At 39.6% G+C, this 27,256-nt stretch overlaps 1 protein-coding gene across 3 annotated transcripts in view; it reads left to right on the top strand.

The window, feature by feature from the left end:
- Nucleotides 1-27,256, top strand: part of TMEM132C (transmembrane protein 132C) — a 207,296-nt gene that overhangs the window by 166,761 nt on the left and 13,279 nt on the right. For all 3 annotated transcript variants that reach the window (XM_030500747.1, XM_030500748.1, XM_030500749.1), the window contains 2 exons: nucleotides 10,379-10,522; nucleotides 26,650-26,855. In XM_030500747.1, the coding sequence (XP_030356607.1) occupies nucleotides 10,379-10,522; nucleotides 26,650-26,855 (350 nt within the window). The remainder of the gene's footprint in view (nucleotides 1-10,378; nucleotides 10,523-26,649; nucleotides 26,856-27,256) is intronic.

Below are 27,256 nucleotides of genomic sequence, written 5' to 3' on the forward strand. Positions count from 1 at the left end.
TGGGACTATATATTTCCCCAAATATTTTTTTGAAAATAAAATAGAAAACTAGAACACTTCAGTATTTTTTCAGTATTTTATTCAGCAAGAAAACCAAACCCAAACTGCGTCAGATGGTGTGGGAAGGATTTTTCTCATTCCCAGATCTGTTCAGAAAACAAGAATCAGTTATTCACCAAGATATGCTGAGAATCAGTTGATCTGGTTGCTCTTTTTTCCTCCTTGGGGTAGAAACAGTCTCTTTTTACAGTTGCAGCTCAGCATATTGACATCCAGCTACATGTGGAGCTGGAATGGGGTCACTTTTAGGGAATTAATAAATACAAGTAGCATTAATATTCAGGCAGTGGAACTTTACTAGTAGAAATATTAATGGAAGTGCTTGGATCCTGATTCCATAAGGGAGAGGAAATAAGATTTCTTGGTTAGTCTCAGTGCCCGTGACAAACTATTACAGCTCTGACATGAAGTTTTGAATTGGTATTGTGAACTGGATGTGATAAACTTAGTGTAACAAATACAATAAAGGAAATATTTAGTTCAGAAACAATTTTTTTTTAAAGAAATCTGAATTTGATTCTCAGTTGGTCAGAAGCAGAAGTAGTGACAGGACCTTCAGGGGTGTTACACCTTTCTGGACCTACCAGCTAATAAGGTTTCTTCATTCCACGTAGTTTCAAACACGTTGGAAATGAAGAGAAAGAGACTGGTTATCGCTCTTCAGCAGGTCACAGAAAGCTACCTTGTCTGTTAGTATAATTGCTGTTTCCATAAGCTCTGAAGAAAGGGCATTCATTAGCCTGCAGCTTGCAGCAAAATGCTTCTTGCTGTCCTTTTTGGAGGGTTCATCCTTATTATAAACAGGGTATGTCTATTGCTCGTTTTTCTGCTAACCAGAGTATTGTTCATGGACTTTGCAAATGGGAAGTTTATGCTGCTAAGATTTTACTTTTTTATTCAAAATCACAAGCAGTAAGAAGTGAAATCCTCTTGCCATAATTATCTGGGTAGAGCCCAGACCTCTGTACCTGACTTTAAGTCAATGTGGCCTTTGTACCAATACACAGATCTGAGTAACAGCTTTGTAACTTTTTTCCATCATTTTGCATTACAGACTGTAAACAGAACAAAGCAATTAAAGGCATGGTTAATTCTGTTCAGCTTCTCCTTACTTTTTAAAGAGAGATGCTCACTTTTGAGTGATGATAGAATTACATTTAGCAATGCAGCCTTCATCTGTTAAATTGAAGTAATCATTGGCTATGTTCCCTTTTGCACGTTTAAATGCTAACAGGGTAGATTCACTGCAGGAAAGTGTGGATTAGTCATCCAAGAATCCAAAGATATTTTTCTGCATCCCTATCCGTTAATAGATTCTACGTCCCCCTTTTCTATCTGCACAGCATAATTTATCAGAATTCAAAAATTCCACTAGCAGGGTATTTGAAAACTGCACAAACAAGGAAGCAAATGGAACAGTTTGTTGCTAATGTAGGGGGCCAGTATGTAAGATTTATCTCAATATGGAGACTGAACAGAGACAAGATCATTGATTAAAAAGACACTGCATTTGCAGAACACCGAATTCCCATTTCGAAGACACTCAGATCTTTGTCATAAATTACATGGTTCACAAAAACTACAGGGAAGGTTGTACTGGGTCCAGGACATTTCCATGCCAGCTGAGTGCCATTTGCTTTCTCTCCTTCTGGCCCCAGGAATCTGCTACTGTTTTCCCTGCAGTGGTCCAGCCCCAGGAGAAATGGGTGAGGGGCCCAGCCTAGGCTGTTCACTGATGGGCTTTACCTGTGTAGTGGCGATGGTCAAAGCCACTCTTCTGGGAGGTGAGAACTGAGTCTGAATCCCTTCCTTATATCCTTGTTTCCACATTTCCTCCATTTACCTTCTTTAAGACTCCTTGAGACCCACAGACATCATGTTGATCAAGGTCTTCAAACAAATGTTGTGCATGCTAAGGACAGAACAATGCCAACATCCACCTTTGGGTCTTTCCATGGGTGATGTTTAATCTGTGTTTGACTTCTGCATTATTTGTTCTTCAGGGCAGGTATTGTCCTTAATTTTTGTGCCATGTACATTGTTGGCCATTTAACAAAGATTTAATAAAGAGAAGATACCTTGCAGTGTTGTCATGTGTCGAAAAGAATTAGCATCCAAAAGAAACTTTGGGATCCTTTGTTCTGCTGTCCTCATCAGAAACAGACTGCAGAAACGGCAACTTCTATTGAATAAGTCTGCTTCTTATATAGATTTTGAATGGCCTAATTTTTCACCACTGTTTGATTTGTTCATTAGTTTACATTTTCCTTGGCAATATAAACCTGAGAGTCATGGAGTAACCTGGATTCCATCTAGATCCATGTTTGAATATTGAGGGATGTATAAAGTAAGCAGGTTATTCCCCTTTGGTTTTACTGCTTAACGGCATTATCCCATTTTTTTTTTTGCAATGTGATAGTACTCATGAAGTAAAATTTCTCATGTTATAAGTTGATGAAGGAAGCAGAGCAGGATTTACATGTGATGGGCCAGTAGCACTGGAATCATAGACTTGTAGAATAGTTAACGTTGGAAAGGACCTTGAGTGAAAGAAGAGCAAATCAAATTCCCACCAACAGATTTTGCCTTTCCATACTGCCTGCTATGGAGTGACTGCCTCGGGGGGGTCCTCAATCATGCAGACTCTTTGGTCTGTAGAAACAATCCTGTTCTTCTGAAGTGTGTGCTAAGAATTCAAAAACAGAATGTCAGCTTCTTTCCCTTCTTGTATATACTGTCCATGAATGTGGAGTTTCAGAGAATCCAGTTGGCAGAAAGCACAATGTATAATTCACTTTTAATCATAGGATTATGTAGATAAACTGTCTGCTGCCTAACAATGTTATTTCGTTAATCAGCTGTAATCTTAGTAGCATTAATAACTCAAATCTACAACCATTGTGTTACCAGACTCACAAATCAGCATTAACAGTTGTCTGCAGTGCAGTACAGCTCTGTGCATGGCTCTAACTAGGATGCCCTGGAAACTTGTGATGCATAACTTAGTGCTCATCAGTAGACTATTTATGGTGTTTGCAACTGGCGCATGTGGAGTTTACTTTCTATATCTCCCACATCTCCATCTTCTTCTCTTGTAAATGTGTTGCGAAGATGTCACTGTTCATCAAGGGTGATGGGTTGAACGGTAGTTGGAAGCACAGTACAGCTCCTGGAGCTCTCCTGCATAGGCATTGTCTCCACCGATTCAAGTGCTGTCAGCAGCATGCAAGGACTTGCTGCTTCTGTCCTTTTTCCCTAAGACAAATACTGGTTTGATTTTAAGGCAGGCAGTGCCCAACTGCCTCTTTTCCACAAACTTTTTCAAGAAACTTTCCTTATAAATTAAAACATATGTGGCATAACTGTGTCACTCCTTCAGGTCTACAGCATAGTTTGTTACTCATGGGGCGGTGTGTTTGTGTGAGGGAGAAATCACAATGCTAAGCTATGATTAACATCATTCTATGAGATTCTACTAGGAGAATTTTCATCCTGTAAACAGGACCATTCTCATGACCTCAGGCTCCCATGGATTTCTCTTGATAACACCATCTAATCGGATTTACAGTTTAATTAAACAGCTGTCACTTTGCTTCCTCATTCTGCTGCAATTTAATGTTGAATTAGTTCCTAAATTAGTCATGGCTGAATGCTTGCCTTCTTACAACTGAGAGGTTGGATGAACATAAGGTTTGCTCTTCAGCTAAATTCAAGCAACTAAGGCTTGTATCCTTTATTCTTGCTCTTTGCACAGAGCTCCCACTGGCATCGGTGGAAGTTCCATGACTGAAACAAGGAAGGAATAAAATGTGAGATTCCTGCAGAGTCAACCATAGCATTCCCTAACTTCAAATGACCAAATGTGAGCACACGCTTCTCCTCAGCTCTGTCTCGAATACATTAGCTTTATGGGTGTTATTTTGCCTTTCTAAAAAAGTACTGATTTTTCTGAAAATCACTTCTGCTGAGTTTTTGGTGAAGTAGCACAATATGTGCAGCTGTGGAGGAAAATGTTTAGACCAATACTACTGCTAGTGGACTTCATCCAAATTAACCCTGATAGAACAAAGACCAGACTATGAACAGAAGTTTGTGGTACTCTGAATCGTAACATCAACTCCAAGCAGGAAAGCTCAGAGACTTCCTGTAGAGTGGTGATACTTGCATCAAGTTCTGTATAGCTGTCTCACTGAACTGAGGTCTCAATGTGATATAATGTAGTGTCTGACTCCCTGCCTGACTCCAGTCTCACCATTTTCTTTGAAATTGCAATTAATTCTTTTCCTGATCTACTCAAATGTAAAAGCAAGATTTGTAATGGTGGTAACTTGCTACAGGCACACACAGGGGAGTTCCAAACCACTAGACTGATAGAACTCACCAGTTCTAGCCTGTGGGCTTCTTGCTTAAATCTTTGTTTTGTTTTTCCGAATCAGGAATGCAGGGAGGTGAATGGGCATGCCCCTTTGTCCTTATTAGTTGCACTTGAGTCACAGTTTATCAAATGCTTAGCTATAAAGAGGTGTGAAAGCTGCCCAGCCCTCTTACTTTCTTTATCTGTTAATCAGGGGAAGGTGGATAAGCAGTGGAAGTTGCTCCTGCTGTGAACATTGAGTACCACATTTGCTGTATAAATATGCCAGCAGAGAAGCTTTTATTTATCTGTAGTAGGTATCAGGTTGTGGCCTCATGGCTTCATTTCTGAAGCATGCTGAAGGTTTGTGTAATTCTGTGTCCTCGATGCAGAGTCTGATGGTTCGTGTCCATTGCAAAAGGTTGGTGTTTTGAGCAAGCAAATGTAGTGCTGATTTGAGCTAGTACACAAAATATTGTCTGGCTGGGAAAGAGTAGATATTTTGTTAGTGGATAAGGAAAATGCTATGTTGGGTAAAGACACTCAGTTTTGTTTGTGAGATCTAGCTTGATGTTAAAACTTATCAATAAACTTTTAATTTCTTTACAGTAAGAAATTTAATTTCTTACAGTTCAATGGTTTGCTTTTGAATATCTTCTTTGATTAAAACCTTACGTCTAACCTCTAAAGTCTTCCTCTAACCATTAGAGGAACAAGAAGATTTAGTGCTACTGTTTGCTAATTAAATATGTTTAAATAGTAATTATTTCCTTCATATGCTGTATTAATTGAAGGAATGCCCTGGTAACAGGAAACAATCATTCTAATCAGGAGTAGGTAGTCCTTCATACAAGAAAACCAAGGCTGTCTCTGCAATATCAGAGTCAGATGTTGTTGGGATTTGGTCATTGTGATGCAACGACAGTTTGAGGCTTCCAGAGAAGTTCAGAGCTCAAATTTCCCTCCTGTGTCAATAGGAATTATATATCAGTTCTCCATTTTGACTTGAAATGACAACCCTTGCTTTTTTAAGTTTGTAATACGCTTACAGGAACTTCTTTCCAACTGTGATATTGATGCTGACTTATAACTCATCCTCTTTCTGGGTTTTTTGAATTTACACTACTTTCCCTATTTTTTAATCTGTTGGAAACAAGTCCAAGCATTGCTATCAGATGCTTTCAGTCTTTTGTCACACAAAATAGATTTGATTTTAAAACTTCAGTTGCTGCTTGCACAGAAAGTAGATTAGTTCTTGGGGGATTTTAAAAATTAAAGAACGTGGAAATGGCCAAGATAGTATGATTTTGAAAAGCACCTGCATTTTAAATGACTTGTTAGTCTCTCCAAAGGTTTCTTAGTAATCTTGTTTGTATACTCCCAAATTAGCTTGCAAACAGAATAGTATGTTGTGTTTAAAAATAAAACATAAATATCACCACCTATATCACGTGTTGTATTTCCTGTTCTAATGTGAGAACAACTGTTTTCCTAATGTTGCTTGACATATCCTTAGAGGTTCAACTACTGTTTCTGCTTATCAGTGGATAATCAAGGGTCTTAAAGGAGGTGCAGAATGCAAGGGAAATGGGTTCGGTGCTGAATCAGAGCCCTCTTGTCTGTGGTGCACATTCAGAGAGCTCAGCATTGCAGGGCAGACAAACAGATCGAGTTCTATTTAAGCTCCTTTTATTTTTGACTTTCAGTTCAGCTTTTGAGGAGTCTTGGACCATGGATCTTTTCATACATTATTTAGAGTTTTCTGCCTAACAGCTTGTGTATGGGTGCAGACAATGGGTCAATTCTCTGTTACATTAAAGCCTTTGGCTTTATTGCAGCAATATAAAGGAAACACAGAGGAGGCAGAAGTTGTGCCATAAGGCTATTCCATATACAGGGATATAGGGGACACATTTTTCTATTTTAGTTCTAAGCAAAAAGACAATAGAATCAAGACTTGGTTCTTTGGCTTTTATTTTTACCTATCACAGTTGAATAGCATGGGGCGCTTACAGACTAAGTACGGGAAGTGATAGATTTGAAGATTGCTTTTAACATAGTGTGATATGTTAATTGTTTATACTTCAGTATTTCTTAATCTGTGTAGTACCAATGAGTTATGAGTGCTTTCAGTGGAGATGAAATATGAAGTTTCCATCTCTGCTCAAAGCTGTAGCTGGGTGGCTACTGATTGCTTCCCGGTGTTGCGGATCTCTAGTAACTGTGATGGTGCTAGCTATGAGGCTATAGGATAATATCCGCAATGTTTCCATCTCCTTTGTGCACGTCATGAATTTGAAATTCCTGAAGTTCATATCGGGCTACAGAGAAGGGATGTAAAATTTCTGTAGCCCTTAATCATGACCAACGATGCCTTTTACAGTTTTGGGGGAGATGCACCTCTGAAGTAATTAATTGAAATAAATTCATTCAAATGCATACTACTTCCTTTAATGAAACCATTAGCAAAGGGCAGAAGACTGAGGTTTCTAATTGCTGATAATGTGCCAGTAGCCAAATTTTCTGTCTTCTCTCTAGAAAGGTCTTGGGAAATTTGAAAAGGTTTCTTAACCTTTTTAATAATGGCTTTATACCAAAGCCACTTAGAATTCAGATACAGCAATAATGACCTATTGGAAAGAGAGAAATAGAAGTGAGAGATTATTACTTAACAATTGGTACATCAGCTGTGCCCTGTGTAGTGCAGAAAGCAGGAATATCAGTGACATTTGCCTTCCAGGCTTTTCCATTTTGAAGATACAGATCATTTTGTCCAGTGAAGAAGGATCATTTTATTTGGGATGGGAGAAGCAGGATAGGGTTATTTCAAATTCAAGATACATAGGTAATCGTGTTATCATTCAATTTTGGAAAAAATTGAGACTGATATAAAGGGATGGAGGGAATCACAAGAGGTCATCTGTTCCCTTTCCTCTTCTACCTGACTCAAGGAACCTATGTTATTTCTGAACCATGTCTATAACTAGTTCTTCGAAGATAGTAGGCTAGTCTGTGCATTTTCTTCTGCCACAGCCAGCCTATTTTGTCAATTCTCTATCATTTTTATAAAAAAGACTGCCTTAATGTCAAACAAATCTTCTTTGCAGTTTAAGACCATTACCTCAGGCCCCATACATGAACATGGAAAATAATTGATTCTTCTCCATTTTTTGAAGACTTTTATGTATATGGAGACAGTAATCTTCTTTCCCCATAATGTTTTCTAGGCTGAACAATCCCAATTCTTTCAGTCATTCCTCATGGATCTTATTTTCTAGTCTTTGATTTATTCTCCTTGTTCTTTTTTAATTCTTTTCACTTGAGAAAGTTTTTCTTGGCAGTACAGTTCTCAGAATCAGACATAGTCTTTTAGCTGCAGCCTTGCTAGTGCTGACTAGGAGCACCTCGCATCTGACAGGTGATGATCCTCTTTATACAATTTGTCACAGGAGGGTTCTTTGGTTGATTTGGTTTTGATTTTTAACCACAGCAGCATGCAATTGCTCACTTATGTTCAGTTTGTCATCTACTATTGTTCACCAAATGCTTTTCTGAGAGCAGCTTTTCCTATTGAATCTTTTCTGTCCTGTATTTATCAGATCAACTCTTCCTACAGAAAAGAAGCAATTTGCATTTAACATTATTGCGTCCTGTTTTTTTAAACCCTATCTCCAGTACCAGATTTTAATCCTCTGGTGTTCTTGTGGTGCTGTGGTGTAGCCTGAGAGCTTAGCTGCAGCCTTGGCTGGTGGTGCAGCAAACATGATTTAGATGATGCTGCTGGCAGTCTCGCCATCACCTAGGGTGACGCCAGAGCGCATTGAGCAGCTGGTCTTGTCCTGGTGATACACAGGGCTGGGAAATCCAGAGTGCAGGATCCTCATGCATGCCAGAGTGCCTTGTGGTCTTGTCTGCTGGGCTTCCCACTTGTCTTCTCTCCAGTTTTTCTTAATATTTCACTTCATGTTGAGGCCACTGATCTCTCAACACTGCAGGCATGAGGGAAGCTGAGCTGGAGGGAGTTCTAGTGACTCCCAGGCAGTTTGTTGCAAGCTAAACCTGAATGATGAATTTATGCAGCTGCTTGTGGCACAAAAGTTTCACCTCATTGCATAATCAGGTCTTTGTTTTTATCTTCTTGACAGTGGCACAGGGCTTGCTTCTTTTTCTGTTTCATGTGGGCATGATTTTCTAATTTGTCTTGAACTTAATAAATTACCATTAAATGCAAATATAGGTAAATCCCTAAGCCGCAGGGTAGGTTTTGTATCAGAAACTTGTTTCTATTTATAGGATTTCTCTTCCTCTGCACTTGTCCCTTTAAATTAGATTTCTCTATCAGTAATACGTATTGGATCTGAAAAAAAAAAGGAAAAATTGGATCTGAATAGAATCATTGCAAAACAGAGCTAAGATAGCCTGAAAAGCTGCCCTGTCACTTCCACAAACTTCCTTGCTGCTCCTTTGCCCTCGAGTCCTTAGTTCACAGTGTTTAACACTCAGAGTCACAAAATATAAGGCTTTAAGGGATTGAGGCAGAAGGTTAATTTAAAAGGACATACAGCACTTGCAGTAGCCAAATACACAACAGAAAGTATCTTTAAACCTGCTTTTAGTGAACTTATGTGGGTTATTCAATGCTTATTGCAGAGAGAAGAGTAGTTGGGTTTGTGACTGAGTTCATTTCACAAATGTTGAGATCTGCTTCTTTGCATCCTTTTCTGGGCTTATCAAAATGCCAATGCATGGAAATAAATACTTTTGGAACAGGCTCCAAAAGCCATGCATTTCACTACAGCACCCTTGCTCAGAAATGCTGTATACCTGGCAGGATTTGTGTGGGGAATGGCTGGTGGTGGTCTCCACCTTCGAAAATCAGGGGTTCCCAAGATTGGCCTTAGGCTTTCCAATAATGTTATTTATAAACCTGGCTCTGATTTACTATGTTGGGTAGCTTTGTTTTCATATTAGCCATAAGAATTATTTAGGGGTTTTACTTTTCTAACAGGATGGGGTTTTTTTTAGATTTGGAGGGATTTCTTCTGAGAGCTGTAGGAGAGCCTATGAAATAACAAGTTTCAAGATGAAAAGAAAATATGACCCAGATTTCAAACTCGCTAAACTTGAATTGAAAACAGTACCAAAAGCATCCATGCCCCATTTTGTTGCTGTTGACATCAGTGGCTGCAGTCTTCATGGCTTTGGTGCTGAGGATTTTGCTGAATATTTTATACACTTTATAGAGCTGGAAGTTGGAGTAAATATCTAAGTTCTTCCTGCATTGGAATCTTGGGAATATAGCGATGCTGAAACAGTTCAGGGGTAAGAAGAGTTAGCTTAGTTGATGGTGCTTTGAAGGGCTTTTATATGCCACGGCCCAAGTTTAAACTTCAAATTTCCTTGTTATTTTCCCTGCAGTTAATAGCATCACTAACTCCTTCCGGACTCCTTACATTGCTTCATTGGCCATATCAAAGGAAATTAAACAATCTTGAAACTGTTCCAGACACTGAGTTCACAGAGAGGCTCCATTTTTACAGTGGGCTTAGATTCAAAGAGCAATATTACTTTCGAGGCTTTTGCATCCTGTTCCAAACATTGCCAATCAAATCCAGTTTTGTAAATACTCTGAACTCATGTTTTGGAAAGTAAATATTGGGAAAAGTCCCACATACTGAAAATGTAGAAGGTACCTGTGTTGTGTGCTTGCCTGGACTGAGTTTAGTTGCAGTCATGTTGCTCCCTAACGGCATGCAATGCAGCTGTGTTTGTGTAGCAGATAAAATAGAATTGGGGTTACTATGTTTTACCAAGTTTCACCTATTTGAAGATGAGATTAGGTCATCAGCCACTGAGAAATGATGCATCTTTCTTAAGTATAAGTCCAGTTGAAGAGCTGATGCTTGCCTTTCGGAAATCTCTTTGGCCATCTCTGAACAGTGCTGTGCTTTGTTTTGTGTGCAGGACATGGAAATCCTGAACACCGCGATTCTCACAGGGAAAACAGTGGCAGTGCCCATCAAAGTGATCTCCATTGAGGAGAACAGCGCTGTGACAGACATCTCTGAATCAGTTGAGTGCAAATCCTCTGATGAAGACGTCATTAAAGTAAGTTCATGCCATGTATTGGCTTCTGAAATTTCATGTCTTTTTATACACAAAAGGAGAACAGCCTGGGAACAACCACTAATTCAGCACCTGCAAATTAATTGTACTACTGTTTCAAACACATAAGGAGAGGGGTTTTTAAGAAGAGAGAGAGTTAGGTGCAACAGTACAGCCACCACACTGAGTTTCAGTAGCATTTCAGTGTTTATTTTTTGTGTCCGAATTCTAGATTTTGGTAATGTCACCTCAAGTCTTCTGTGCACAGAGTTAATTCATTGCAAAAACAGCTCTTCTGTTAGTTCTGTGTCTCCAGATGTTTCTTATCACCTTGCCAGCTGTGATTATCACCTGCACAGCTGCAGCAGTGAAATGGATTGGACGAGTGTTCCCCAGCAACTGCAATGCAAAGTCATCCTGGTTGACTTCACATTCTGCTGAGAGCTGTTTTGAATTAACAACTTGATTCTGCACAGAAGTGGCTAGAAAGCATTCACGTGACCAGTCCATCAATTTAGCACCAGCAGCTTAATGTTGCATAGTAACAAACTCCACTGGGGTAGTATTGTCTTAAGGCAACACAGCTCCCTTTCTGCTATAAATATGTAGTCAAAGCCCTGAAGGAAATTCACAGTTGTGCAGGGAATCAGTACAAAGACAATACCCTGCATGAATCCTGTTGCACTTTCCACACAGGACTTCCATGGTACGTGGTCTTTGAGCAAGGATGGTTTTACCCTTGGTCTATAAGCTCTTTTGGATAGGGATTTTATTATATTACATTATTTTACAGCATATAGTACAGTGGGCTTTGTGATGATACTCTTTAGGTGTCCTTAATATGCCATCAGCTCTCTTGATGTCTAGTATACAAATACTATTGCTGCAGTGTTATGTATTACAGTCAGTTTGGTTTGTAGGTTCATGGAAAGCAATAAAACTCTGGTAAATTTGCAGGATCTAACAGTTTGCTGCACTATTGCAAAATTTGTGTAGAAGCATTTATTATACCAGTAACCAAGTAGGTGGGAAAAACAGTCATACTTTGAACTAATGAAGCCATTATAGAAGACTTTTACAGAAAGCTTTTTACTTTCAGTGGATCCTTCAGAGCCAAACAAATCTCTCCAGTTTGCTGGAGCTTGAAGTGCTCCCATATATCAGCTGCTTTACAGAGCTTTTAATCTCAAAGAATTCCTGTTAACCTTTTTCCTAAGGGAGCCACCTAACTACAAATCAAAGTAGAAGCTGAAATTTAGTTTAGGGATCATCCTGATTGTAACGTTATTGGAAACCACATTCCCAAGTAAGAAAAAATTCAAGATAGCATTCACAAGCTAAAAAAAATACATTCAGAAAAGAACTACTGTGATCATCCAGTTTAGCCATCTTGCTTAAACAGCTTACAGAATTTCACCAAATCATTCCAGCCCTATGGGAATTCCTTCTTTCCAACTGTGAAAATGACCAGCGTTAAGTTCTTCCATTCAGGGGGAAAAAAGTATATCTGGTGGGCATTTGTTATACATCACCAGATGATGCATGGAAAGTGACAGCGCAGTGATTTCCCAAATAAAAATCCCTTTGCAAAAATGGCTTCTGGGTTTCATAGCTCTGGAGCATATTGATCAAGGAGAAGTGAAATTCCCAAACCTTACAAAGAAAGTGTTCTTGCAGTAATTGCAGTACAGCCTGGACTATTCCAGTTCTCCAACAATTTGTTTGGAAAGAATGTTTTCTTGAAGCACTATGTCCTTTGATTAGCACTTGGGACCATGCTGTGCTCCTCTCTTATTTTCTACAGAAATAATTTATCTGCACTAAAAGGGTTTCTTAAAATGGAACCTTTTTGCACTAGCGGAACACTTTTAAGTGGCTTCTAGAAGCCTCCCTGTCTAGCCACTCTGAAGTTGAAGTGAAACAAATAACTGGAGGCTAACACACAGTGTTTATTAGAATCAGATAGAGAAATTTTTCAGGTGTAATTTCTTTCTCTTCAGAAATGTTTTGAAATTACTCAGATAAATAGAGAAACTATTTTCCATGTATTTAGAAATATATGCAGAATCTCTAGAGGAGTGCATCTGTGACATGACTGCTAACTGCTATAAAACGTACAGGTACTTAAAAAATAGAGTTCAGTGAAATGCTTTGAACAAAAAGGTTTTATCACCTCATCATGAGGGAAAAACGGCTTTTTTTTTCATCTAGAATGTTCCCATTTCCAGAAGATTTCTTTACATGGAGAAATGAAGTTTGGGGTTCAAGTCAAATTGGGATGTTCATAGTGGTTTTGATTTTAAAAAGCACTCAGCCTCAGATGGAACGCAAAGGCCTTTCATCCTTAATTCATTTTGAAATTCCTCATCAAGCTTTTATGTTAAATTCTTTTAATATATATCATCTTCCTTTGTAAAACCAGTTTTAGAGACCTTGTTGGAAGTAACCTTTCTGGTTTTTGGTTGGTTTGTTGTTTTAAAATCCAGTCATCGTAAATGATATCTGTTGGGAGCAGGTCATGCTATGTTAAACTAAGAATGTTCGTATGCGTTTCCAGTTCATGTTCCCAAGCATAGCTGTCACAGCAGAACCAAAACATGTTTACAGGTATGAAAACCTGTACAATAAGTTAAACCACAAACAAAGAAAAAAAAGGAGTTATTGATGACAGCTATTTAATATTTAGACTCATTATCACCTAGGGGTTCACACAGATATCTGTGTCAGATTTCAGTTGTGTGGAACTCCTGATGACTTTGGATTCAGGCAAACATAACAGAATTAGGCTAGAAGTTGAAGATGATTGGTGCCTATTAGCACTTGGCTTGTTATAGTTAGTGGAGTAAATAAGTGTCTATTTGTATGGTTCATGTAAAGAGCCTAAAGGTAATGTTTCTTGCCCAGCAATTTGAATGGCCATCAGATAAAAGCTGATTTATATTAATTTTTAAAGTGCCTTGTTTGGCTGCAATTACATTGTTCTCAGTAACAGAGCCCAGTGGAAGTCTAAACCTAAGAAATATCTGCAAATAACAGGTAATGGTTTCCCCAGTGATAAGCATGGTCTCGAGGCAGCTCAGTGCATAGTTTGTGTCCTGTCTTAATCTGCTGACTACTACTCTTTTTACTTTTTTTATTGTCTCATAGTTTCAATGCTTCGCTTCCAAATTTACAGTTGATTTCATGAACTTTGAAAGTCTTTGAATGCTGTAGGCCTTCACACAGTGGTCCAACCTTTTAAAAATGGACACATAATTTATTATGGCACTAAAAATGAAACAACAGCCAAATTTTACTTGGCTAAGCTCGAATTTACCAATCGGACCCATATATCTGGATCCATTAATAGTAATTGCAGTTGCATGCATTTCATCTCCTGGAAATTCAAGTGGAATGTGGCTGCTTTTGCTGGTGCTTTTTTGCAGTTTGCTCAAGAGCAAATGCAGCTCCATGTTCCTGGGTTACGTGGCTTCTAGGACAAATGAAGTTTCATACTCTGAATTAGAGGACGATTTCAGGAGACTTTCAATACCTTGTGAAGTTGCCAGTTTGAAAACTCTTGCTTATTAACTTGAGAATGAAAATCAGGAATCTTCAGTGCTATGTGTATTTCAGAAGCTACTGTAAACATTTTGGGTTTGTAATTCATCATTCTTGTACTAGCTTTTATCCCATTGCTACGTGAGGGGATGCTGTGTACCTGGTAATGTGTTCTTCTTGTATTGCTGTTATTTATGATTGGCAAATTAAAAGCTAGATACTTAGTCTCAGAGTATTAGCCTTGAACCATACTAAAGACCTTATTTACTAGCTTCTTTTCATTTTAAAATGCATTAACAGCTTTGAGATGTATTCAGATGAAAACATGGATTCAGATAACAATAGTCCACATATGCAGCTGCTCTGGTTGTCACTGGAAACAGAACCACAGATCTTACGTTTCAGATGTCCCTCAGTAGTTGTTAATGAACAGTGGGATCTTGGTTTCATTAGGACTGATGAGTAAAGGATGACATTCACCATAGGTAAAGGCCACTGCAAAAATGGTAGGAATTTCTGTGAAGAGCTAAGATCCAGGACAGAGTGTCACAGCTGACCCTCTCTTATCACAGGAACTTGAAACAAAATCCCAGATCAAAGCAACAGTGAACTGTTGGGGGCTGAAAATCTGGCTAGGGGGTTTTATGGTTGAACTCTAGCTTAATAGCTAGAAAAGACTGGAACTACTGCTGGAATCAACACTTTCAAAGCAATAGTGATGGGACTTACAGATACCTGTCAAGGTTACAGATCTTGTTTAAAGAGCCAATCCAGTAATTATTCACACACATGAGTAACTTTACTGTGAGTATGCTGACATCAGGGAAGATGCTCACATGAAATGGTCTTGTAGCATTTGTAAATATTTCGGAGATTTTGCCATTTGTGGTGGAAACAGTTTAGGAAATGAAATTAATTCTTAGCAAATAGACACATACTCGTGGTGAAATGTCTGCTGTCCATTTTTGAATCTGTTCAGATGAAAGGTCAGTCTGGATGCGGTGTAACACATGATGCAGGAATGTTGCAGTTTGCCAATAAGGGAGCTAACATATGGACATATTCATAAGAGATGAATAAATAGTTGGATACTAATAGTAGTAATTTCTTTTTGAAATTGTGTTTCTAGAACTGTACAACAATACCCTGTTTACTAGGGAAAAGTCATCAGCACTTCATTATTTAGATGCTACTTTGCTATTTGTAATCTTACACAAATAGCTATGCTTCAACCTCTTTGGTTGTTTATTTAACCACAAAGAATCATAGAATCATAAAACAGTTCAGGTTGGAAAGGACCTTAAGATCATCTAGTTCCAACCCCCCTGTCCTGGGCAGGGACACCTTGCACTAAACCATGTCGCCCAAGGCTCTGTCCAACCTGGCCTTGAACACTGCCAGGGATGGAGCATTCACAACTTCCTTGGGCAACCCATTCCAGTGCCTCAGCACCCTCACTGTAAAGAACTTCTTCCTTATATTCAGTCTAAACTTCCCCTGTTTAAGTTTGAAGCCATTACCCCTTGTCCTACCACTACAGTCCCTAATGAAGAGTCCCTCCCCAGCATCTTTATAGGCCCCCTTCAGGTACTGGAAGGCTGCTATGAGGTCACCACGCAGCCTTCTCTTCTGCAGGCTGAACAGCCCCAGCTTTCTCAGCCTGTCTTCATATGGGAGGTGCTCCAGCCCCCTTATCATCCTCGTGGCCCTCCTCTGGACTTGCTCCAACAGCTCCATGTCCTTTTTGTGTTGAGGACACCAGAACTGTACACAGTACTCCAAGTGAGGTCTCACGAGAGCAGAAATTTCACTGCTTTTCCTTGCTTTCCAGTACTTGCAAAACTTAAAACTTTAAAATTGAATATAGAGGCACTGTTTTCTCTTTGATAAGCAGAGGAACCACTAGTTAGCAGCATGCATAGGTGTTTTTATTAACAGTTGAGTTATGCATTTTTCTGCTGGTATAGGTTGAATGCAGCTCCAAGCAGAGTTGCCGAGCTACAGGCAGTTATTAAAGAATCGAACTCTTGAGCCTCAATCCTGCACTCATTAAAGTGCTGCCCTCATTAAAAGCCATCAGGAAAGCTCACCCTGAAATTTTAATGGTATGGGGAGATTCCCTCAGGCTTCTTGATGTTTCATTATGGCAATTCCAGAAAAAAAGCCTTAACAAAAATAAGATCTATGGATGTCCTTTCATCGTATTGTTTAGGCACCAAATAGAAAGATGATAACTTGAATCAGTGGCTATATACTTGTATACTTGGGCAACATGATCACTTGCTTTCCGGGTATAGGGCTGGATGCCAGACTTTGTAATTCAAAAACACATTTCCACCACTAAGGGAAACCATCCTGCCTGTTATTTGTATTAGCCCTGCCTGGAAAAGTGCAGTTATCCATGCATAAGGAAGGATAGAGGTCCCCACACTCTGTAAATATATTGACCTGAGTGGGGATCGGCTTCTCCCCGCAGCTGGTGGACTGATGTGTGATAATACCCTGCTGCAGGACCAGTTTCTGCTTCCTGATCTACGTACTGGAAGGGCTCAGCTGGTCCCCGGATCCCTTTGAACTTTCCAGACATGCAACCAAGAGAGAATAAAACAGGTATCCAGGGAATGGTGAGATGGGGACAGGTGATGACAGAAACATTGGCATGATGGAAAGGTGTAAAGTGTTATGTTAAAGAAAGTGCTAGCACCAAAATGCATTGGTCTGTCAAAACCTGTATGAAGATGTATGGGAATCAGGGTGTGTCTGTCCTTACCTGGTGTACTGCAGTGCTGCAGTATATGGAAATGCTCAGGATTGCTAAGGAAGGGCCTAGATATCTGGTGTGTTGCTCTCCACAGGGCTAATTCAAGATCTGGTCCATTTCTTCTTGAAATTAAGATGTTACATGAGTATTGCAGAACTGATCTCGTAGAGAATCAATGCTTCTGGTCCTAACCATAGCTTGGAGGTAATTGTACTTGATTCAGCAAAACATTATAGCAGATATGGCCAAATATAAAAATAAGGCATCTCGTAAGTGTCTGTCAGGAAAGCTAAGTCTGCTCAAAACAAACCTTCCCAGGGCGTCTAAGGTTTCTTCCCTGTGCCTTTCTCACCAGCAGCATCTGGAGGTAGATAATGATGTGGTGGGTTGTGATGAAGTGTGATGCAGATGGTGATTTCAAGGGGAAGCAGGGTTTCAGAAGATCTCATCCCATTAGAAACCCTGGCATACCACAGGCATATTACGTTTTCCCTCATACCTTTCAACTCCTGCTGCATACATCAGGGTAAGCGTCCAAACTTGCATCACATTTCTGCACCTCAGCATACACATATATTCTTTGTATGGGGCTTTACTGCAAAGCCTTCAAGACTCAGAGGATTTAAGACTTCATATTATGCTTTTAGTGGAGGTTATAGGAGAAAATAAAAATAAGGGTTTGTCTAGAAAGATCTGGTTGTTTCTACCAGCTATTTTGATCAAGGAAAAACACTAACTTCCAATAGAAAGCTCCTTCAGTGAATATAATGCAGTTGATTTATCGCTCATTTCTGACTTAGGTCAAATAAAACTCTGTTTGGAGTTTGTTAGCTGGGTGCAACTGTTGTAGAGATGAGCATGCTGAATAATGAGGAAGTGGATAAACTTCTGATTAAAATATGTCTCATTCCTAACTCAACCATGTTACAAAACAAAGGAAGAAATGAGAAGTTTCCAGGTTTCCAGGAATCCAGTATGGTCTAATAATAGACAGGCCATATTCTGTGCAGTCATTCCAATGTAATACTCACTTCTGTGGTTTTATGGCAGTCCTGCAAGATTCAGTGAGAGCATGAGGGGTCAATCTAAACAACAGCAGCTACTGCCAGTCCTCCTCCACTGTAATACGCAGGCAGCTAATCGTGGAGGGTTGATGCTTCTTTCAGATACTTCAGCCCACACAGTCAAAATTGTAGCAGTGCTCTCATTTTAATAAATAAAGTAGTTGTGCAACTTTCTAGAAGGAATGTAGAAAAGTTGGACTACTCATAAGGCGCCTGTGTGTTCATTCTCAGCTATGCTGCTTTTGGGTCCTGAGCCAGGATCTCTGCACAGGGCTAGCAGGCTCAGAACAAGCGTGGGTTCTCTATCACATCCACTTCATGGTGCAGATACCCCCCGGGGCCACCACAAATTACCTTCCTGAAGTTTATGTTCAGTAGCTGATAAACTGCAAATACAGTTCCTACTCACCATACCCCAATATAGCCTTGAAAGCCCTCAAAAGCAAAAGCTGTATCTCTGTGAGTCCATACCCCGCAAACTGTTTCTCTGATGGCTCCTCTTTCCTCTTCTGATACTGTGTGTTCCTGTGATTTGTGTGAAACTGAAAAGCTTTAAAAACAGGAAAGAAAGTGACAGCATGGAAATTACATCATTTTGCTGTTCTGAAGACCTGTGACTTTGTAGGCTTTTCTTCTGGTAAATCGCTTACGTTACCTGCTGAATAGAATTGCAAGTAGAAAGTCCACCTCCTTGTACTCCTCCATACTTTCATAGTCCTGTGATTTACTGGGATCAATATGCATCAGTTGAGAGGAAAAACTTCAGAGGAGCTCTAGAAAAGTGAAGCTTTAGCATACACTTCTGTCAGATGCAAATACAGTGTATAGGCCAGCAATACATGGAGATTTCTTGGAAGATGTATCATTAATGTATACCACTGCTCCTCAAGCAGTCAGCCTTTATGGAGATTGAAACTCAAAATCAGCATGGTCTGAGGTACTCAAATTCAGCAATAAAAGTTGTAACTACTTTGCCATCACATAATATGCAAAAATTTCAAGGGCAGCTAAAGAGACTTCTAAACCGTATCCTTGCAGACTTCTTTCCCCATCATCACATGCCTTCACCCAGCTCATTACCTGTGTTACTGATGTCAGTATGGAGAACCAATACACCCCAAATGAAAAATCAAAGTGGAGTGGCAAGAACAGTGCCCCCAGTTCCACAGAAGGTGCTTCAAAATCAGCTTCAAAGCTGCAAGATAAAGACTGGGAAAGTAAATGGAAGAAATAACATCGGTCTTGTGACAGCTATAGATATGATGGGAAGATAAGCAGTGTTATCCAGACCTTTGGAGTAACACAGTCAGAAGAAACAATTGTTCACTTCTTTCCTTTTCTGCTGATAGCTGTAATTTACATATTGTGCATTTGTATATTGTAGATACATATCAAGTTAGAAAATTAAAGCATTGTGATGCTCTCAAATGTGCAACTAACTGTCCAAAGTGTGTAGATGGAATTAAAAGTCCCTGCATTCACCCTGTTATCCTGCTTTGCCAAGCAAGATATTTAGGACCATGCTGCATATATAGTCTGGCATATCCCTAGTGAGTAGGAGCCAAACTCTCTGTTCAGACCCATTTTCAGAAATTACTTGACTCGAGAGTGCACAAAACAAGACAGATTTTGGTTTACGTGATAATGCTAGCTGCAGAGAGCTCCTGTGGCTCAGTGCAGCTACAGTTCAGCTTCAAAAGCTGGTCATTTGGGAGCAAGTAGATGCCCTCCAGTCTCAGCTGGCATTTTGTGCCCCTTTTACTCTTTCAGTTCTGTCGTAGTGAATGAGATTCAGTTAGTTAAATGTATTGCTTCTGCTCTGTAAAGCTGCCAGCAAAATCTTTGTAATGAGATTAGATAACGTACAGCCTTTTCCCTAAGAAATGCTCTCTAGCTTTGGGGGTTTTCTACGTGGTTTTGCTAATCTAGCTGCTGATGCTGAAAACGCAGACCCTTCTCAGCAGAGAGAGGCCAAATTGCTTCTAAACTATGGTCCTGATTTTACAGAGTTTTCCAACACTCAGGGCTCGATCCCGGTGGTATTAGTGCGGGTTGCTGGGAACTTTGCCTGAGGACTGATTGCAGGGATTGAAACCACATTTGGAATGTGGCAGCTGTTTACAAGCACAAAGCAACACCAACGCACAAGCTGTGTTATCCATTGAAAGCTCTGGACAGTTAGGTCTAAGCGAGGAAGAATAAGGCTTAAATCAGTTATTAAAGTGCAATACCTGCTCTGCTCCCTCATCACTACTTCCAGAATGGGAATAATTATTCCTCAACTGTTCAAGAAACAAATTGATTCTTTTGCTTTTGGTGGGTGATAGGTAAAAACAACTCTCAGGGTTATTCTTGCACTTAATGTGAAAAATCAAACCTTTCATTTATTAAGATTACAGTCTTATCAGTGTTAAGTTTGCATTACTGAATTTACCTTTATGGTCACCCTGTGAGGGGGGCTTTTGGCTTCACTTTCCAAGTCACTGAGTACAGTTCCAGTTGTAGTCACTGGGAGTGAAGGGTGACTCTGGCAAGACAAGTCACACTAGCAATTAGCAACTCTTATAATGGATACTTCCATTTTAAAGGCTGCTCAAACAGTGTCACAAAGCTGTAAATATAATTTCAGAGATCCTGGAATTGCTCAGTTCTGAAGCTTTAACTCTTATAGACTCAAACAGTTTAACATGAAATAATGTTATTTATGGGCCTTGGAACAGCTTCCATTTTCCAGTAGCAGGTTACTGATTATTCAGGCTTATGTAGCCAGGCTTTCAAATCCTTGTCATCGCCTGCTGTTCACATAGCATGGGATTTCCTTTATGTATAAAACCATAGTGTTTAATTGGAATCAAGGCTAGAGAGCTATATAGAGTCTCTCTCAAAACCTCTAGAATTTAATAGAGGATAATTCCCTTTCTACAGAGGATGTTGGGAAAAAAAAAAAAATCTTAGAAGAAATTCTATGGCCAGGACATGAATATTACAAAATTCTAAAGGATTGTCCAAAAAGCTTGTGAAATGATTATCACTGTCTAATATTTTCTATATATTACGTATATTCAGTGGATAAGTCATTCCACTGTTCTGTATTCCTTAATGGAATGAATGACTTTGTTCACAAATCTTAACCTCCATGAGCTTCAATTGCCCTTCTGGTGTGTAAGAGTGATGATGCTGAGCTGAAATACTAGGATTATTTTCATATTTGAAAAGTGCTGAACATCACTATTCTTTACTAATTATCCTGTAAAGTTTTTCATTGAAATTGAGATTCCTTTAGGAGATACTGGAAAAAATCCTTTTGCTCCTAGTAGTGCTTCTGTAATTATTTAAACATTTATGTAACCTTTGACTATTTTAGCAACATTTACATTTGTATAACAGAAATGAACAAATGAGTTTACACACCAAAATACAAGATTTTGAACATGATGGATACAAGCAGGACATCTACCATTATAGTATCTCCTCATTTATGTTCAGTCTTAAATTTCTGAGACTTTTGAAACCTCAGGGTGTTGAATTAAGGGCGAACCACATAGACTTCTACCTAGAAAATGGACTGATGCCTCACCAATTTTCAGTGTTCATAAACTTGACAGGATTGCCATATTAAAACTTCTCTTTTTGTCCTTCTGAACTGTCCTTCAGAGACTGGGCTGATATCTCCAGAGGTGAAAAACCACCAGGAGAATAAACAAGCTTAGACCAGGCTCACACAGTCAGTACCACTCGTTTATTTTTAGGTCTTATATTTGTTGTTTTTTCCACTCCTGTGTACAACAGATAGGAAACAAAACAGACAGTGTTTAGAGTTCATCTTTTGAAACACAGTCTTAGCTTATATTTGACATGAAATTTGTCTTTTGTAAACTGTCTGCCTCCACCAGTAGCTGAATGAAGATTTTTTGGGAATCTCTTGTAAAATTTAACCCAGCAAAACTGATTCTTAAAGAAATATCAACAGCCCTTTGATGGCTGCAGACTCCAAGGCGCTATGTTGTCACATCCTTTGTGGTGACCTCAAGCAGCTCATACCCCCTTCTTGCAATTCTGCAATACAGAGGTCACGGTGGGATCAAGACCTTAATCTGAAAGGAGTAAGTAAAGAAAGACCCAGAGGTTCTGCTTTAAGTGGTAACAGTACTAATAATCTCCTTAATATTCACTGCAGCTAGTCCATTTGTTACCAGATGGAAAGGTGCATTCACTCCCCAGATCACAAAGTCACATAGTGTCATAGGTAGTGATTCAGGAGTGACTCTCTCTTGATTTCCAGGCAGTAGTTTTCTCTGTCAGTTCAATAAAATGTGATTTGTTGCAGAGAGAACCTATCCAAGTCATTTGGAAAGGCAATGGCCTTTGTTACAAAGGGGCACAAAAATATAATGCCAGAAAAAAAGAAAGACAAAGAAGAAGCCTCTAGGGAATTGTGCTTAGTCCTGTCTTTTGCTGTCTGGCATCTTTATTTTAGTTTTAATCTGGCAAGAGAAGTTAGGGAAATAGAAAAAAGGGGGGAAGTAGCTGAATACAGCTTAATAATGAAAGAAACTGCTGAAATAGCATCAGAAAACTCTTTAAAATGCAAAACTTCTTGCTGATCTGCTACGCAGAGTAGAAAAACAACCACCACTTAAAGGTGGTGGCTAAGCAGGCTTTCCCTTCATCATCTCTCACTTCTTCTGATGCCAAAGATAAACAGTACTTTCAGAGGGAAGATGTGTTCATAGTAAAAGCAGAAATACTACAGGAGATGGGAGAGAGATCACTGCTCATGCTCTCCAGCTCCTATTAGAAACTTCCTTAGACTGTTGTGGGCAGGGCTCACAGGTGAGAGCTGGTCACTGGACCTTTGAGAAGCCTGGCAAAACCCTGGAGGAAAACAGAGATACCTTTCTCTATCAAAAATGCTTAAACAAATACACCTTTTTAATTAACAGAATTGGAGTTCTAATATGATCCATTTTAATTTATTACTCTTTTTAATCTCCCTTCTGTCCTTCCTCCATGATTCCATATGACTGTGGTTTAGGTTGTCCCTACCAGTCCTGTGTTTCTATCTCTTTTTCTCTCTCTTCTACCCCCTATGAGAACAGATCAAAATAGTTTTGCCAAGCCTGTGTTGAATAACTCCAAACCCAAGTTGGCTGTGATGTTATTTCCATCTGAGTTAATCTGAGCTAAGAGGGGCTGTCGTTGCACCACATAACCCCTACCCTTTTTTTTCTGAGGGGCATCTGCGTAGCAAATCAGACCTTAAATGTGGCTTGCTGAGGTTGAAAGTTGTAGCAGAATGGGTACATCTGGATTTGTTCTCCAAGGCTGAGAAATCCTTTTTATTTATTTTTTAAGTGACACTGTGTGAGACAAGGTCAAGGGAAGCAAACCCACATGCACTCATTCTGCTAGCCTGCTATAGCAAACCTTAGCTGTGTTGCTTACAGAAGCTGTAGACTATGGAAAAGCTTCAATTGAACGTTTCTTTAGAAGGAGTATCCTTAATCCTGTACATATGGAGCACACACACAATCTGAATTAGACACTGAGATACTTTCTCCCTTTCATGCCCTGCATAGCACTAGTTGGGAAGTCTGTTACCTTTCTTTGTCAAAAGCTATCAGTGTTGCTTCAAGAATGGATACCCAAAAGCACAACACTTAAAATGCATACAGCAATACAATACAGTACAAGCTTTGCTCCTCCTGTACTCTCTGTGTGCTACCTTTTCATTAGAAATACAGGAACAGAAGAAAGCATGTGTAAGGACATTAGCAATGCTTGTACTTGAGGAAGAGAGTAATGTTTTTCTCAGTGCAACCCATAAAGACCTGCCACTGTGGCTGATGCATGTCCAGTAATAAATATTAACCTGTAGTCATTTTAAAGGCTGCATGGTAGTTACAGCAGCCACCTCCTTAGGATGCTGTATATATTTGTTTAGCTATTTATTTGTCACATACCCATGAAGGCATATAGCAGCTTTACAAATACAGATGGAGATTGGATCTCAGCCCAGAACCATTTAGGAATTGCAGTTTTACTACTATTGTTATTGTGGTTTTTTTTCCCTGACAGTTGCATTTGTTCTGTTTCTGACAACATTGGGCTTTAGATAATATTAAATCATACATCTAGACCAGACCTGGTCAGTCTGAAGCTGAGTATGTTATGTTGTTTTATCAGTATGTGCCTGTGGTTTACTATGTGCATAAATAAGCAACTTGTACAACTACCTCAGAAGGTTCGTTTGTCTTTGGGATGAACTCCGTAGAAATGAATGGGATGGACCCCGATGCAGGATGGCAATGGCTGCTGCTCCAACCAGCAATAGATCTTATTGACAAGCCTCCAAAAAGCTTCTGCTTTTTGGGGAAGAGGGGCTAAAGAACGAAGAACCATACCTGAAGCTGCTTTGTCAAATGTTCCAGTCATAGGATCTTCTCACAACCTCCCATTTGGCTCTAGAAGTTGTTCTGTGCTCCAAGTGCAGTGCAGTTCTCTGTTGCTGACCAAGGCTCCCTGGATTGTGTTGTTTACACTAGTGGGGGAAGATGGACAGAAAATTGAATTGGCTTTCCTGAGATTACAGAGGAAAACAGAAATTAGACTCTGTGTCAGCCAGGACTTCCTTGTACCTGACCTTCATTGAGGATGTCGTGCAATAGGTAACATTCATATGTGGTGTATTATTTAGATGTGAATTCTTTGTAATTTCAGCCATCTAAGATTTAGGTATGTGGTCTAAGATAGTTCGTAGGGTCTCCATTTCTGGTAGAGAAACATGGGCAGCTTCAGGGAGAGTAGTGACACTGCCAAGCACCAAGAGAGGAAAATCACCCCCTGGTCATTCCTGTTTCCATGCAACTGAGACAGCAGCAAGGCATGTGTTAGACATCAGCAGCTCAAATACAGGAGCTGAATGCCCCCGATATGTCTTACCAGCTGTATACTGCTGTAGGCAGAAATGTCTCCATGATCAGGAAGCCAAGGCTATAACTCCTGACATGTAGCCCTTGCTTGCCTGTGCAGTTGGAGTTTTTGTGAGAAACATATTCATGATGTTTCCTTTCTCAGGGTGAAGCTGATGCAATGGCACCATAGAAAGAAAGAGCAGTCCATCTATGAAACTGTTCTGAATTACTGCATGGTATTATATTATGCACCTTGCTTCATAGTACTTTTAGATGAGATGAAATGGTCATTCTTAAACAGCCTAGTGTGAACTAAACCTTTTTCTGTATTGCCATTCAAGTTAATACATGTAAAAATAGGTCATGCCATTCATGCTGATAAAATGAAGACATTTCTGCCACATTCAGACTTTTAGACCTGTCGTAGATGGTGTGAGGGAGAAACCTAACCAGACAGATGGGTCATGTATTGTAGTGCGTAGTACTGTTTTCAGTCAACAAAGCCTAGTTACAGCATAACCCTCCTAGGGAATGAGTCATAGAAATGTCTGTGTTGTGTTCTCTGAAGTTTCCTTTTGCAATCTCACCACCACATATTTTGTCAGAATGTGAGCAGTGCCTAAACCTGACAGAGGATACAAATGGGACTGGGAACAGTTTAGCTTCTGTGTCTGTGGTCACAGAGGACATCCATCTGTTTGATTAGCCTGGGGACATAAGCATTTCCAGCCAATAATCTTACTTTGAATAAAATTATATTGGGAGTGGGAGTGGGGATGAAAGGGAGCAGATGATAATATAAATGTATGTTCAGGTGGGGAGACGCATTGCTACCACTAATGATATTCGTTATGGGTGATGAAATAGAATTCTGACAGGGTGGGAGCAAGAGCAGGAGTTGAGATCTGCTGGGTTTACTGTTAATTTCTGCAGACATACCAGCTCATTTAGTACTGTTACAGCTCTCATTGCGCACCACTTAATGTATGATTAATGTGCCATAGGATTTCCCCAGACATTTATGACACCCTTAGGAATAGATATGACAATGACTTTATCACATGGAGTCACTTCATACTATCTGCATCTCTCCTAATGATTTATATATTCAGGAGTGATTTTATCACTAGTACTCAGTAACGTAACAAATGAGAAAACTCAATGGTCTGTAAATTACAACATTGATTAAAGAAGTGATTACGGATATAACTCTTACATGACTATGATAATGCTTGCTTATATTTCAGGACATCGTTTACATGTTAATGATAAATCTGCTGCAGTGTTCAGAAATACATTACAGCTTTAATCAAAATGTAAACATTTATAAACAGATAATGTTTATTGTGGAGGAAATGAGTAGAATTCTGTTACTCTTCAGTGGATGAAATCCACTCCAGAGCCAGCTTAGTCTTGATGACTGAAAGTGTCACCCCTGATGAAGGTACTCATCAGGGTAGAGCTTTGATTTGCTGCTTGCCTCTATTGAGACCCGTTTTGGTTTGTTGGGTTCCTCTTGACCAAGCCATGAAGGAGCCTTGCTCAGTATAAATTCCACAGCACTACGATTGGCTAGCGGCTCACTGCATAACAAACAGAAAATCAAACACCAGCTTCATAAATACTATCCAGTCTTTAGGCATCTCCAGCATAATTATGTCTCCTGAGTCAATGAAGGATTTTTGTGTTCAGCTGCTCCCATTGTAAAAGGCCATCATTAACATGCATAAAAGGAAGGGAGCATTTTTTGTTTAGTTTGGGTTTTGAGATGCCAGGGTTACACTTTGAGCTTGTTTTGCCACAGTGATTACTCTTTCTTCTTGCTTTCTCTCCTCCCCCTTACCCCGTTAGGTTTCTGACAGATGTGACTATGTTTTTGTCAATGGCAAAGAAATGAAAGGCAAGGTGAATGCACTTGTGAACTTCACGTATCAGTATCTGAGTGCTCCTCTGCAAATCACAGTCTGGGTTCCACGCCTGCCGCTTCAGATCGACATTTCGGACACAGAACTGAGCCAAATAAAAGGCTGGCGAGTCCCAGTTGTTTCCAACAAAAGGTGGGTTTGAGTTGCTAAATTTCTTGGATGTTTTTGTAAAATGAATGAAGTTGATTTTAACTCTTACCAAGCAAGAACAGCTGCAGCATCTGCACCCAAAATGCAGCATCTTCCCCTGAGGAACAGCAGTACTGAATCCCCAGCTTTGCACTGGACATCTGCAGATGAAATAAAGCTTTTAAAATCTGTGGGAGTTTTGCTTCTGTTCATGTGTCTGTCCTGTGCAACAGAGTACAGTGTAGGACTCTGGTAAGGTCCACTTACAGAGTAGTTGTTGTTTGGATATACCAGTGGTATAGTCCATTTGTATGGTTCTTCATCATGTTAGATAGCCATGAATCAGCAATGGTCCAAAAAAACAGAGGGAGGGCTGTTATTTAACGGGGTACTCTCCATTAGCA

This window comes from Strigops habroptila, chromosome 11 (assembly GCF_004027225.2).
Source record: "Strigops habroptila isolate Jane chromosome 11, bStrHab1.2.pri, whole genome shotgun sequence".
Taxonomy (NCBI): domain Eukaryota; kingdom Metazoa; phylum Chordata; class Aves; order Psittaciformes; family Psittacidae; genus Strigops; species Strigops habroptila.